Source organism: Capra hircus, chromosome 25 (assembly GCF_001704415.2).
Source record: "Capra hircus breed San Clemente chromosome 25, ASM170441v1, whole genome shotgun sequence".
Classification (NCBI taxonomy): domain Eukaryota; kingdom Metazoa; phylum Chordata; class Mammalia; order Artiodactyla; family Bovidae; genus Capra; species Capra hircus.
Window position 1 is genome coordinate 28,692,107 of NC_030832.1, and position 15,368 is coordinate 28,707,474.

General features: G+C 41.3%; 1 protein-coding gene across 1 annotated transcript in view; it reads left to right on the top strand.

The window, feature by feature from the left end:
- CALN1 (calneuron 1) overlaps positions 1–15,368 on the top strand; it is a 414,134-nt gene that overhangs the window by 177,810 nt on the left and 220,956 nt on the right. The window contains exon 3 of the mRNA XM_018041016.1: positions 252–395. Coding sequence (XP_017896505.1) covers positions 252–395 — 144 coding nt within the window. The remainder of the gene's footprint in view (positions 1–251; positions 396–15,368) is intronic.

A 15,368-nucleotide genomic window follows, 5' to 3' on the forward strand; every position in this document is an offset into this window, starting at 1 on the left:
TCATTTCAATGCAGTAGAGCGGTGGTCCCCAACCTTTTTGACAACAGAAGACAATTTTTCCATGGATGGTGGGGTAGGGGGAAGGTGGGGTTCAGGTGATAATGTGAGCAATGGGGAGCAACAGATAGAACTTTACTTGCTGGCCCACTACTCATATCCAGTTGTGTAGCTCAGTTCCTAATGGGGGCTGGAGACCCCTGCAGTCAACCATGCCTTGTGACCATTGGACTTTCTCTGCTTTCCTGTTGTAGAGATCCGAGAGGCCTTCCGGGTTCTGGACCGAGACGGGAATGGCTTCATCTCCAAGCAGGAGCTGGGCATGGCCATGCGCTCTTTGGGGTACATGCCAAGTGAGGTGGAGCTGGCCATCATCATGCAGCGCCTGGACATGGACGGTGAGACTGGGGCCCACAGCATCCCCACCTCCCCACCCCCATCCCCATCCCCTGGGATGAGCCAGAACTCATCAGAGATCTTGGGTTTGAAGGGCCTTGCAAAATAGTCAAAAGACTTGGAGTCAAAAGACTTGGATTCATGTCCTGGCTTACATTTCAGGTGTGGAAACTTGAACCAGATCTGGGTTTTTCAAACCACATTCCACAGACCTCCAGGGGTCTGCAGAGGTGGCTCTGGGGCCACTAGAGGGAACTGGGTGAGTGGTGAGGCCCTGACTGGTGGAGCAGTGAAAATTATTCTGTTTCATTTTCAAAACAGCTTTGTTGAGACAGAATTCACACACCCTGATTTGCCTGTGCAACCTGTGTGATTCAGTGGCTTTGAGTGTATCACAGATGTGTGCAACCAATAGCATTATCAATTTTAGAACATTTTCATCACCCTCAAAGAAACCCTGTACCTCTGAATTATCACCTCCATTCCCTCTGAAAGTGAAACTGTTAGTTGCTCAGTCGTGTCCAACTCTTGACCCCATGGACGGTAGCCCACCAGGCTCCTCTGTCCATGGGATTCTCTGTGCTATCCCTCTATCCCCCACCAAGTCATGGACTAATCGGCTCCAATTAGTCCAAGACACCACTAATTGGCTTTCTGTCTCTATGGACTTAGCTCTTCTGGATCATGGGATACACGGTCCTTTGGGACTGACTTCCTTCGCTTACCATAATATTTGAAAGGTTCATCCATAGTGTAGCATGTATCACTATTTCGTTGCATTTTATTGCCAAATCACATTCCATTTTTTGGCTATAACAGCTTCTTTTCTCTCTTTTACATACTGGTTTCTACATACAGTCTCATTGGGGGAAAGTGTTTCACTATCCTTAAACAGTTCTGGAAAATGACTGTATTTGATGATCCTTAAGATTCTTTCCTGCTCTAAAACCCTAGGAATTTATCCCAAACTGGCTGTGACCTTCCTGCCTTGGTCGAAGGTCCGGGAAGAAGCTTTCTTATTCTAGGTTTGTTTGTTTGTTTTTTTTTTTTTTTTGGATGTGGACCATTTTTTAAAAGTCTTTATTGAATTTGTTATATTATCGCTTCTGTTTTATGTTTTGGGTTTTTGGCCATGAGGCATGTGGGATCTTAGCTCCCTAGCCAGAGATTGAACCTGCATCCCTTGCATTGGAAGGTGAAGTCTTAACCACTGGACTGCCAGGAAAGTCCTCTAATTTTGTTTTTTCAACACACACTCTCCCCCTCTGGAAAGCAGCTTGATCCCAGGTGTAAGGGGTCCAGAGTGGTAGACTTTGGAGATTCTTGTGCAGAACATGAAGTAAAGACCAACTAAAAGGAAACAGAGGATGGGGGCAGGGTGTCTTTTGGGAGAGACAGATGAAGACCCTGGTAGTGAGAGGTTTGCTTGGCCTGCAGACTAATTGAACACAGCTGTGTCCTGTTATCTTGCTGGTCTTGTTGGAAAGATGATAATTTAATGGTGACTGTATGATGAATGGACCCCAGTCCCAACCACCAAGTGCAGCTGTGGGCATTTATTTTCTGGTTCAGGAAAGAGATGTTCTATCAGGGATGTTCAGTTGTACGTGGGGTGCTGGCCCTGTCCTTACATCTCTAATTGATTGTGACTCTCTGGGTCTTTGCAGGCCTGATTCGACTTTGCTTTATAGTTACAGGTACTGGGTTGGCCAAAAAATCCTTTTGGGTTTTTCTGCACCATCCTATGGGAAAACCCAGATGAACTTTCGGCTAACCCAACCTTTCTGAAAAGCTGGAGCAAAGCACATGTTATATAGCAAAATCTCTTCCCTGGATTCCCATCATCATTTCAGAGAAACACTTCCAGAAAAAAAAGAGTTTCTTCCTTAAAATAAGAGAAATCTTAACCTATCCTTTTTGTAGAATTAAGAAGATTTTTGTGCCTTTGAGTCTTCTCTCATAACTTAGCAAAATAAAACATGGTCAAATAGACTAAAAGCAAATGGACTTAGCAACATTTAGTCAAAATGAGCTGGGGGCCATCATGGGAGAGTTACTTCCATGGAAGTATTATGGGTCTTCATCCAAGTACATCCTTGCTCTCTGTCTATTCTTTCATCAGACCCCAGCTCATGGGGAATTTTTACATTACTGCAAATCCTCCCTGATTGCAGAAGGGCTTGGAGTCCCCTGGGGGCCTCGGGTGATGCTGCTGTTCCAGGAGCCCATCAGGACTCAAGCAGCCAACAGGATGCAGCTTAAGAGATGCCAGTTTTCACCCATTGATTTGCAACATCATCCTTAGTGACCAATGCTGAGGGCGGGACTTCCAAGCAAAGCATATAGAGAATTTCTATTAGTTCCTTTAACAGAAGCTTAAATCATCTGCTTTTTCATGGTGACCCCATCAGGTGAAAGCACAGTTATTTACTTTTCTTCTTTTATTTAAATATATTAATTTTTTTAACAAATTTCTGCCATACAACAATGCAAATCAGCCACAATCATATATATCTGAAGTGCAGCTTCCTCAAACCTTTGTTTTGTTGCCTGCAAAAGAATCGATATGCAACAAACGAAGGCAAGGCAATGCCGCAGTGCAGGCAAAGCGAGTTGCCTTTTGAACGCGGTAAATGCTTAAGTATGAAAAGAGCTGAGGGAGAAGTACCCAGGCTGAGGTGGAAACGTCTTTCTGTGATTTGTCAGTGACACTGGTAAGTGAAATTTCTGGGTTCTGAGTTCTGGATATGCATGGATTGACTATTTTTCAGTGTTCTTCTGTTAGTGGGGTCTTTTGAGCTATTCAGATTTTTTTTTTTTTTAAGTCAGGTTCTAATTATATCCTTCCTCCCAGCTTCTGTAACTGGAGATTCTCTGCAGACATTTGGCCCTACCTAATTAAGCTTCTCTTTGGTGTGAAACTTGTGGAATGGCAGAGATTTTTATGAGGATAATGCCGCATGCACACACACAGACACACACACACAGACACACACACACACACACACACACACTCACACAAGGGTTTTGGGCCAGAACCTAGGATTCTTCACTGTAAGATGACTGTGCCTCCTGACAGACCCTGGTCCTGGGATCCAAGGGCATCAGGAGAGATGGCGTTGCCTCCGTGCATCCCAGCTGGCCGTGATTTGAGGCAAGTCTGGCCCACACACCGATCCATTCTCTCTGGGGACCCTGCCGGGTTGCCTGCTGGTGAGGTCATACCTTCGGCACGAGGCCCAGATGGAATTAGACTGAGTCTGTACAACCTTAGTCTCTCCATGAGGCTTTCATTAGGTGGTTCCTGGGGAGTGGGGTGCTTTGCCGACTCTGCGTGTAGCAGTAATCTCCCTGGATTAGGGAGCTCGCTGGTTTCCTGGACACAGAGCCTGTGGGAGGCAGACGGTTCCAGTGTGTGTGTGTGGCGGGGGGAGCCGGTTTTCCAGAGGGCAGAATGGAAGACAGGCAGTAGTAGGGTCTGGAATTGCTCTCCTGACCATAGCCCATTTGACTTCAGAGCTTGGACTGACCCTGTGTGTGTGTATACCCCGCATAGACTGAACTGCCCCGAGTTAAATAAACAGAAAATCCAAACCCCCAGTTGCCCAATGCTTCCTTTATGGCTGCAAAGGTTCTTTCAGCCTCTGCAGCTGAGGTGACTTCTGACCTGACATCAGCTGGGGACTAGGACTCATGTTTCCCAGATGCTTTTGCCAGCATCCCACCTTCAGCCCAGATTCTGGAAGTCTGAAGTTCTCTTCCTCAGGCTCCTAGAAGCGTTTAAGCTCAGTGACCTAAGGCACTCCTTGCATTGGGAAATCCATTTCTCTCCAGTGCCTTGCAGTACCAGTTATGTTCTGTCCTTAGAAATGATAAAATAGTCACCTTACAAAAGCATCTCCAAAGCTTAAACCTTTTATAGAAGCAAGTTGCTCTCATTGGCTCTGCGGTTCCCACAGCAGTTCCTGGGGCCCCTTGGAGCCTCCTGTTCTGTCCACTGGGGAAAAGGAGATTGGCATCTTTAAGACCAAAGGGACATTTTTGACTCTTTTCCTCATCGTAACTGTTTCACCAGCTACACCACTGTGGGCATCTGGAGTAAACCCAGCCAGCTTTGTAAGTAGTTTCCTGAAACCATCAAACCAGGAGATGCTTTCAGAAGCACATGGTTTCTGCCTGGGTCCCCGCTCATATTTCTTAATGCAATCTTCCGTTCCCAGCTGTCTCCACCTCTTCTGCACTCAAGGAACAAAAGAAATGTAGCCCTTGCCCTCTGCATTCTTAATTTTCCTTCTGTGCCTCAAAGATGCAGAATCTTTTGAAATTCCAACAAATTTGGGGTTTTGAAATGAATTCTTATCCGTCAACAGGTTTGTAGGGTTTTTTGTGTTTGTTTTTCTTTTTTTTTTTAGGTTCACCACTGTCTGGATGGTGAGTATGATTCAGCTTTGTTCCATTTAGAAAAGATTTTTCTGGTGTCCATTATGTGTGAATTTGCTTAACTTTATGGTTGGCAAGATGCCCTTTTGCTTCATTTTGAGGCAAACCACTGAGCTGCAAAGAATGAAATTATGGCCAGAGTGACATGAAAGAGTTGGCAGTGTCCCCGTTGTTAGCCTGTGTATCTGTATTTTCCCTCTTTTCCTAGCCATTCATTACATGTGTTGACACTTTGCTGATCAGTCATATGATTATGATTTTCCTATTTTCATTTGTGATCTTCTAGAAGACAGAAAAGTCTATGCTTAATTCATGTTCAAACATGTCAGTGTACTCACGTGGATGCTCTGGAATGGGCCTAGGTCTATTTTGTGATTTCAAATATATGCGTCCTTCCTTCCTTCCTTCCTTTTTTTCTGTCTCTAGTTTTTCTTTCTTTCTTCTCTCTTTCTTTGTGTTGAAGTATAGTTGATTTGCAAAGTTGTGTTTAGTTTCAAGTGCACAGGAAAGTGATTCAGTTATACATTCACATATAGCTATTCCTTTTAGAATTCTTTTCCGTTATGGGTTATAACAAGATATTGACATATTTTCCTGTGCTAAACAGCAAGACCTTGTTGTCTACCTATTTTATACACAGCAGTGTATGTATGTTAATCCCAGGCTCCTAATTTATCCTTCCCCTACCCTTTTCCCTTCCGTAGCTATTAAGTTTGCTTTCGATGGCTGTGAGTGTGTTTCCGTTTTGTGGATAAGTTCATTTGTATCATTTCTTTAGATTCCACATCTCAGTGATATCATGTAATACTTGCCTTTCTCTGTCTGACTTACTTCACTTAGTATGACGATCTCTGGGTCCATCCATGCTGCCGCAAATGGCATTACTTCATTCTTTTTATGGCTGAGTCAGATTCCATTGTCTATATACACACTTCTTTCTGTATGTGAGGGAAGATGCTCACCCACAGACTTCATGCAGGGGGATGATCTGGTGGAAGTAGCTGGGGTTTTAGCATTAAGGAGAGGTGCATTAACTTCAGTGCGCATGAAAAAAAGAGAAAAAGGAAGCATGCTAAACAGACGCAACAAGTCAGAATCCCCAGGGTGAGGCACAAGAACCTTCATCCTTTAACAGTCTAGCCAGGTTATGGACAGCAGTGTGTCCCTCAACATCACTGGGTGACTTTTGGTTGAAAGAAAACCTTTGGCTGAAGAGAAATCTTCAAGCCTGTGTATTTGTATGAACAAGAAGGTCTGAGCAGGAGTAAATGCCTGAAAAGCAAAAATAAGGATATATTTCCTCTGGGGATATGACGAAGCAGGACTGGTCAGTCAGTCCTGCTTGAAAGTGGGGGCCTTCCCAATGCTTGCGTATGCTGGGGCCTTGGCTTCCTCCCTTCTCCAGCTGTGGTCCAGGGACCCACAGAATCACCATATCCTGGGAGCTTACTTGCAGTGCTGACCCTCAGGCCCACCTGAGACCTGCTGATTCAGAGCTTGAGTTTTAACAAGAACTTATGTGCGTGGTTGAGTTTGAGAGGTGCTAGTCTAAGGGCTTTCCTGATGGCTCAGCAGGTAAAGAATCCACCTGCAATGCAGGAGGCACAGGAGATGAAGGCTCAATCCCTGGGTCGGGAAGATTGCCTGGAGAGGGAGATGGAAACCCACTCCAGTATTCTTGCCCGGGAAATCCCATGGACAGAGAAGTCTGTCGGGCTACAGTCTGTGGAGTTGAAAAGAGTCCGACATGACTGAACACGCGCGCACACACACACACACACACACACACACAGTCTAAGGTATACCATCAGAAACAGGAAGCAACCCAACCATGATTTCTTGTTTGACAGTCTTTTCCATGGAGTGCAGTCCTTCATTAATCTCCTGCCAGTAACCCTGGGGGAAGATGTGTAACTTTAAAAGCTGGAAGTAATTCACAAAGTCCTGGTGAAGGTCAGTCACAGGAAAATCTCTCTTTATATGTTTGCATTTGAGAATAAGCATGATTGGCATCAAACTATTTCATATTTCATTCTGTTAGGGAATTACTGCTGAATTTATTTTGACTTCATTATGGTAAATCTTAGCTAGGTAATGACAGTGATAACTAATACTTATGTAGTGCTCACCATGCTTCCAATAATGACTCAGAGTGATGATAGCAGTAGCTAACACCATGGAGTCTTCATTGTAGACTGCTATTCTGGGACTTTACTTATTAACTTAGTTTTCATAACAGCCATAGGGACTCATATGATTCTCATTTTATAGATGAGAAAAATGAAGTACAGAGGTTTCAAGTCACTTGCCCAGGTCACACTGCTAGTAAGAGCTCCATGAATTTAGCCTGAACTCCATGGGAGAAATTGTCAGATGAGGAAACATGGTTGGGTTGCTTCCTGTTTCTGATGGTATGCCTTAGACTCTGCGTGAGTATGCTTAGTCGCTCAGTCACGTCCGACTGTTTAACAACATATCTTGCCAATATGTTGTTATTCTTTGTGTGACTTAGTGGATATAGGTCACTTAGGCTGACAACAAGGCATTGAAGCAGTGACTTAACAGGACACAGACGCACAAGCATACACACTCCCATCATGATGTCATGAGGCTGTTTCAAACCTACATGAGTGTTTTGGTTACCAGTTGCCAATCCAGATAGTCTCCTGCCGTCAGCTTTGGCTGGATGATAAATTCCAGCCACTCCCTAGGTTCTTCTTGAATGAGTCGAGCCTGATTCTAGAGCAGAGTTTATGAACTAAAGATGGTGTCTTTGGGTTTCCTATTGCTTTAGCAAAGGGGCGTCCTTTTGGGCCTCTTGGGATAAGTAGTGATGGTAGATGTTTGTGACAAATCCACTCCAACATCCCTATCTCCCAAAGCAGCTCCTCCCTCTGCATTTTCCTAAGAAGACTTGGCCATCTCAATTGTATTGACAGTTGCCCACACTGAACCCAAGTTTCTGCTAAAGATTAAACTGTTCAACCCATTTCCTGCCACTGTATCCAACATAATGAAAACAGAATTTCTGGTTCATGCACCCATTTCATTAAGAGTACCCAGTATTATATTCTGACTCTCTGTTTTTAATACCTTAGAACTCATGGCTACACTGGTCCCCCTGGTTTACAACAATACAAATAAGCAATATCTTGAGACTCTGTGTTCGTCTCCCATAGCAGACTTGGGACTTCTCCTGGAATGTGCTGATTTGATTGGAGTCATGGATTTAGAGTCGGTGAAACTTGGTAGGAATAGATCTTAAAAGTGGGCATCTCTGTTTGAGGCAAACACAAAAGTTGTGTTCATTTCCAGTTTTCATGATCCACAAGTTCTTCAAACTGATCTTACCTGACCTCAGAGAAATATCAGAGTGGACATCGGAGAGACTTGATCATTCAATTTTCTGAATCCACACAGAAGTCCCTATTCTAAGGCTCAGGTCCCACTTCTTTCCAACCAGTATCCTAAATTTCACATGAGTGACTTGATGATTTTGACTCTGTGATTTTGTTATCATTCTGTGGGCTACCCAATTAAGTTTGAGGTCTTCCCTGGAGGTTGTAAGAAATAAGTGATGATTGGGGGGTTACCCTAGAAGCACTCTAGTTCTCTGACTGTAACCTAGCTGAGAGTTTCAAGGCCTGAGCTTGTTAGAACAGCCATTCCACCCTACAGCCCTTGTAGTCATCATTGCTACTATAAAGGTCAAGCATAGTAACTACATGAGTCTTTGAAAGCCTTGCTTTCAATGATTATTTTATCCTAAGAAACCACAGATGGCATTTAATTAATTCTGATGCTGGTCATGCCATAGATAACAGTATACCATTTTTCATTAGGAAGAAGGTCATTACTTCATTTAAGATCACAGATAAGCAAGACAATCTCGGAATCCCAGTTGGAAAGTTTGTTTCCTCCTGGTACCATGTACTGTGTCATCGTGAAAACAAGAGATTGTGCTGAATTCCTAGGAGAGAGAGTATTATGTGAAAGATAAGAACCTGCTGAAATTCCTTATACGTAAATAATATTTCACTCAGGCAGAATTTACTAAAAGGAATATAAGAAAATGCCCATCTCAGAACACCCTGACCAGTATTGAGTATTATTTAACAAAGTTTTACTAATGTGATTGGTAAAAAATGGAGACTTAGTTTTCACTCATAAGTGAGATGATGTATTTTCAATATGTTGATTAGTTGTCTGTTTTTTCCTTTTCCAGCTTGTCTATTTTTGTCATTGTTGTTGTTTGTCTGTTTCAGTAAGGACAGGCTAAGTTAGGCTGCAGTAATAAATAATCCTCCTCGAATAGCAGTGGCTCAATACCACAAAGCAAAACATCTCCCTCATGCGGTATGTCCATCGTAGACTGGCTGGGTGTTTCCCCTTGGCCACCCTCACTCGGGAGTCCTGGCAGAGGGAGGCTTCTGTCGGTGCTTCCATGGCAGCTGTGGTGAGGGAAAGAGAATGAGTGAATCTCATGATGTCTCTTAAAGTTTCTGTCACTTCTATTCCCTTCTCATTGGCTACAGCAAGTCACGTGGCCATGCCTCATATCAAGGGCTATTAGGAAGCTGAATCTGACTCCATGACTAGAATGGAATGAACTAGAAATGTTTGGTGAACAATGTTCATGATGACTTAAGGATTTTAGGCTTTTCTTTTTTCATTAGGATGTAACATTTATTGCAAAAATTTTATCTCAGGAAAAAATTTAGAAATACTATGAATAGGGGCAAAAGTGATTATGAGAGATTTAACACATTCCTTTCAGTTTGATTCTATAGATAAAACTAAGGAACAGAATTTGAATGACACTGAACGTGTGTGTATGTGAGTGTGTGCCTGTGTATGCGTGTAATATATCAATAAATTTTGTTCCCTTGAAAAGAGAATACTCTTCTTTTGAAATGATTCTGGAATGTTAGCAGACATGGCTGTGTATTAGGCCACAAAGACAACCTAATTAAATTCCAAAGGACAAATATTATAGGCACATTCTTTGACTATAGTGCAATAAACCAAAAAGTAATAACAAATGTTTGAATAAGAATCCCACCCACTTGAAAATTTTAAAATGAGAAACCAAAAATTTTTCAATAAGCAGATCCAAGAGCTGATTTTTTTGGGGAAAAAATGTAATACATTGACAAATAAAGCATATTTAATTAAGAATTAAGAAAGTTAGCACTAAACTAGAAGAGAAAAAAATATGGAAGTTTTTATAAAAGAATACACGATGCAGTTTTGTGCAAATACATTTGAACGTCTACATGAAATGGAGATTTCTGGAAAAATATAACTTGTTGAAACTGATTCAAGCTGAAGTAAGTAGTCTAAATCAGAAGTTACATACTTACAGCCTACCAGCCAAATTCAGCTCTTAGCCATGTTTTATTTGGCTCACATATCATTTTATAAAGCAGAAAAAATATCATATTAAAAATCTGCATTTCTCCCTCGTAAAAATATCAGAGAATTTGGCAAGTCTGGACTTGCATTCTTTCATTGCAATAATTTGGTGAAGTTGAGTAGCTGTCCTTTTAGGCAGGGCAAATGCCCCAGTCTCCACCATCCCTACTGTCTTACACCTGCCTGCTCTCTTGATGGACAAACGTGGTCCCTATCAACTTGGGAGTTCACAGCTCTACCTAAATGGACCAGTGCATGATGAGGGCATCGTTCCCTGCTGTGACAATCAATTCTTCACTGCCTTTAGTTTTCATCATAGGATGTTTTGATTTTCTGTTTTTATTTCTGTTCCACTTATTTGTCGTCATTTATAGCAACTTTGGTAGATGACTTATTTTAATTCCTCATTATTTAATAATTGAGGCAACCAAGACAATAAATTTGCCACTGAGAAGACACTAGTAATATCTCAGAATTTTGATAGATAGTTTTAATTGTTCTATTGTTTTCTTTATAATATTTTAGTGTAGTTTTTAATTTCCTCTGCTCTTCGACAATTTTTTGAGAGAAGTATTTTATAATTTCCAAGTCAGTAGGGTTTTTAATTTCTAGTTTGCATTTAAATTTTCTATTTTTTTGTACATTGGAAAAATAATATGGCCTGCTCTTTGCTAGGATTTTCCTTATAAGTGAGAATAAGATGAACTTTTATGAAAGTGTTGCCTCTATGGTATAAGACTTTTATATATGCGTAGAAGTTATCCTCATATTACCTATATCCCTTCCACCTGTGATTTTACTTACTTTATCCAACGTAAATTACTATGATGTATTGAAATCTCCCACTGCTGTTACCTGGCTTTCTCAGTTTACTTATAACTGCATGTATTTTAATTTTCAATGCTCTGTCTGTCTTCACAGTGGATTTTTCCTCTTATCAATGTATATATTCTTGAAACATTTTTGAATTATGTTTTTGCTTTCTGTTGATTTTTGCTATGTAACCTTTCCATTTGTGTTTGCATAACATTTATTGTTATGTGTGGTCATTGGGGAACACTCACAATTATTCAACTTCTTCCAGGAACATGGTATACTGCACTCATGCCCTTTCTGTGTGATTTTGTTAGGGGTATAAAGCAATATGTGCCACTATGTTTTAATTTTTGATTATTCTGAGAGCCTTCTTATGAGAGAGCTTAACCTATCATTTATTTCCAAACTTTTCAGTTGGGTCTTAATTCTATCATTTTGCTTTATGCTGGTTACCATGTGACCAACCTAGACAGCATATTAAAAAGCAGAGACATTACTTTGCCAACAAAGTACCATCTAGTCAAGGCTATGGTTTTTCCAGTAGTCATGTATGGATGTGAGAGTTGTACCATAAAGAAAGCTGAGTGCCGAAGAATTGATGCTTTTGAACTGTGGTGTTGGAGAAGACTGTTGAGAGTCCCTTGGACTGCAAGGAGATCCAGCCAGTCCATCCTAAAGGAAATCAGTACTGGGTGTTTGTTGGAAGGACTGATGTTGAAGCTGAAACTCTAATACTTTGGCTACCTGATGCAAAGTGCTGACTCATTTGAAAAGACCCTAATGTTGGGAAGGATTGAGGGCAGGAGAAGAAGGGGACGGACAGAGGATGAGATGGTTGGATGGCATCACTGACTCAATGGACATGGGTTTGGGTGGACTCTGGGAGCTGGTGATGGACAGGAAGGCCTGGCGTGCTGCAGTTCATGGGGTCGCAAAGAGTTGGACATGACTGAGCGACTGAACTGAACTGATGTGCACTTAATGTATTTAATTTGTCTTCTTTTTTTTGACAACAGTGGATTTTTTAAGATTGAAAGATATTTGACATACAACTGAGCTTTGGCTACACAATGTAATGATTTGATATTTATTTATTTTGCATAATGATCACCACAGTAAGTCTAGTTACTATCCATTCACTGTACATCATGAATTTTTTCTCCTGATGAGAACTTTTAAGATCTATTCTCTTAGAAATTTAGCAACTTTCAATTATGCAATACAGAATTATTATAAACTGTAGTCACCATGGAGGCTTCCCCAGTGGCACTAGCGGTGAAGAACCCACCTGCCAATGCAGGAGACATAAAGAGAGGTGGGTTTGATTCCTGGGTCAGGAAGATCCCCTGGAGGAGGAAACAGCAACCCACTCCACTATTCTTGCCTAGAGAATCCCTTGGACAGAGAAGCCTGGCAGGCTACAGTTCATAGGGTTGCAAAGAGTTGGACACTATTCAGGCGACTTAGCATACACACACGCAGTCACCATGCTGTACAGTACATTCCAATGATTTGTTTATTTATAATTGGAAGTTTGTAACTTTTGACTGCCTTCCCCCATTTCACCTCCCCATCCCCTGCCTCTGGCAACCACCAGCCAGAGAACCTCTGTTCTCTGTATTCATGAGCTTGGCTTTTTTTTTTTTAAAGATTCCATATATGGATGAGATCATGCAGTATTTGTCTTTCTCTGACTTATTTCACTGATGCCCTCAAGTTCCATCCATGATGCCACAAATAGCAAGGTTTTCTTTTTCATGGCTAAATAATATTCCTCTCTGTGTGTGTGTGTGTGTGTGTGTGTGTGTGTGTGTGTGTACACACACTGCATTTTCTTTATCCGTTCATCTGTCGATGGACAGTTTGTTTCCATATCTTGGCTCTTCTAAACAATGCTGCAGTGAACAAAGGGATTGCAGGTATCTTTCTGCGTTTGTGTTTTCATTTTCTGAGGATAAATACTCAGAAGTGGATCTAGATGGATCATATGATATTTCTATTTTTATTTTTTGAGGAGCTTCTGTACTGTCTTCCCTAGTGGCTGTACCTACATCACCACTAGCAGTGCACAAGCATTTCCTTTTCTCCACCCTCTGTGCTATGTGCTTAGTCACTCAGTCATGTCCAACTCTTTGCAACCCTAGGGACTGTAGCCCGCCAGGCTCCTCTGCTACGGGATTCTCCAGGCAAGAATACTGGAGTGGTTGCCATGCCCTCCTCCAGGGGATCTTCCCAACCCAGGCATTGAACCCAGGTCTCCCACACTGCAGGCAGATTCTTTACCATCTGAGCCACAAGGGAAGCCCTCACTAACACTTGTTATTTCTTGTCTTTAATGATAGCCATTATAACAGGTGTAAAGTAATATCTCATTGTGGTATTTATTTGTATTTCCCTGGTATTCGTGATGTTGAGCATCTTTTCATGACCCTGTCGGCCGTTTGCATGTCTTCTTTGGAAAAATGTCTATGCAGATCCTCTGTCCATTTTTAAATAAGACTTCTTCTTCTTTTTTCTTTTTTGCTATTGACTTTTATGAGCTCTCTATATATTTTGGGAAATTAACCCCTTATCAAATATATGATTTCCAAGTATTTTTTGCCATTCAGTAGGTTGACTTTTCATATAGAAAGGGTGCTTTTGTTTTGCCTTTTTAAAAATAGTACCCTCTCAGTTGTTTGCAAGTTAGATGTCTTGCTTTCAATTTTTCTAGTACTGGCCATAAAGTTTTTGTGAATTTAACTCCTAACATCAGTTACAAATTAATAATATTTGCTCATGTGGAAGATGAGAAATTAACGGTTTTCACTTTTTCTATTCTTTGTTAATTTCAATATATGGCCATCACAAATATGCCTCCTTCTTTTTTAAAACCAATTTTTATTATTTTCAATTTAAAGAATACTATCAATTTTATAATCAAATTTGAAACACTTATTTTGCCTGTACATTTAACTGGTTTGACTGCTTAGAGACAGCCATATTTAACTCATTTTCTGCTTCTTATTTTAATTAACATACATTTGTTCCTGCATAAACTTTCTAAAATTTCATTGTTATATTTTTTGAGGAAGTTTACCTCAATTCTAAATCTGCTGAGTATTTAAAATCTGAGAATATCTTTCTCTTGATACTTGCACAGATGACAAGTTGCTTTAGGTATAGAATTCTTGGATTTCAGCCTTTTGCTTTTAAAGTTCTACAATTGGTACGTCATTATTTTTGGTTTTACATATTGTCAAGAGGCTCGTGACCAATCTGCTGTTTATTTGTTGTGAACAATCTAATTTTCTTTGGATGTGATTATTATCCGTGAAGTATGAACACCTCAGCCGTCTGTTTACCTCCCTCTGTTACAGCTGCTAACGGAGGTGGGTGCTTTGTTGCTGTTAGGGTTCCCTGCGGTATGAGTCACTCTTTCAATTTCCTCAAGTTTTTTCCTAGACAATACTTTTTCCCCCCCTTTTTGTTTTACGCCCTTTTCACTCTGCAGATTTCAGTCTCTTTTTCTAGCCTTCCGTGATAGCTCAGTTGGTAAAGAATCCACCTGCAATGCAGGAGACCCCGGTTCGATTCCTAGGTTGGGAAGATCCGCTGGAGAAGGGATATGCTACCCATTCCAGCATTCTTGGACTTCCCTTGTGGCTTAGCTGGTAAAGAATCCACCTGCAATGTGGGAGACCTGGGTTCAATCCCTGGGTTGGGAAGATCCCTTGGAGAAGGAAATGGTTACCCACTCCAATATTCTGGCCTGGAGAATTCCATGGACTGTATAGTCCATGGGGTCACAAAGAGTTGGACATGACTGAGCGACTTTCAATTTTCTAGCCTTAAGTAGTTTAGATCCTGGACTGTGATCTCTGCATTTCTCCCCCCACAAATTTTGTTTCTCCTTCTTTCTCTTCAGTCTGCTGCATTTCTTATATATATATGTTGTTGTTTTCTTTTTCTTTTCTACTCAGGTTTTCTGCTGAAAATTATACTGGATTTTATTCCTATGACATTGCCTTCTCATCTCTGTGATTATTTTCTTGTCAATTTTCTGATTTGATTGATAAGACATCTTCTCAATGTTGTTGAGGAAATACAGTGAATACTTTTCAAGCATTCTTTGGCGAGTCTATTTGAGAGTGAGGTAGTTGTTGAGTTCTGAGTAACTGGTTGTGGCTTTTGAGCCCCAGCATCCCCTCACAGCAGAGGCAGACCCGGCGCCTAATTCTGACTCAGGATCAGGTCGGACGAGGCTTCAGCAGAGATGAGCAGGCTAGTAGGCAAATCCACTTCTAGCCCTATGCGAAGAATGA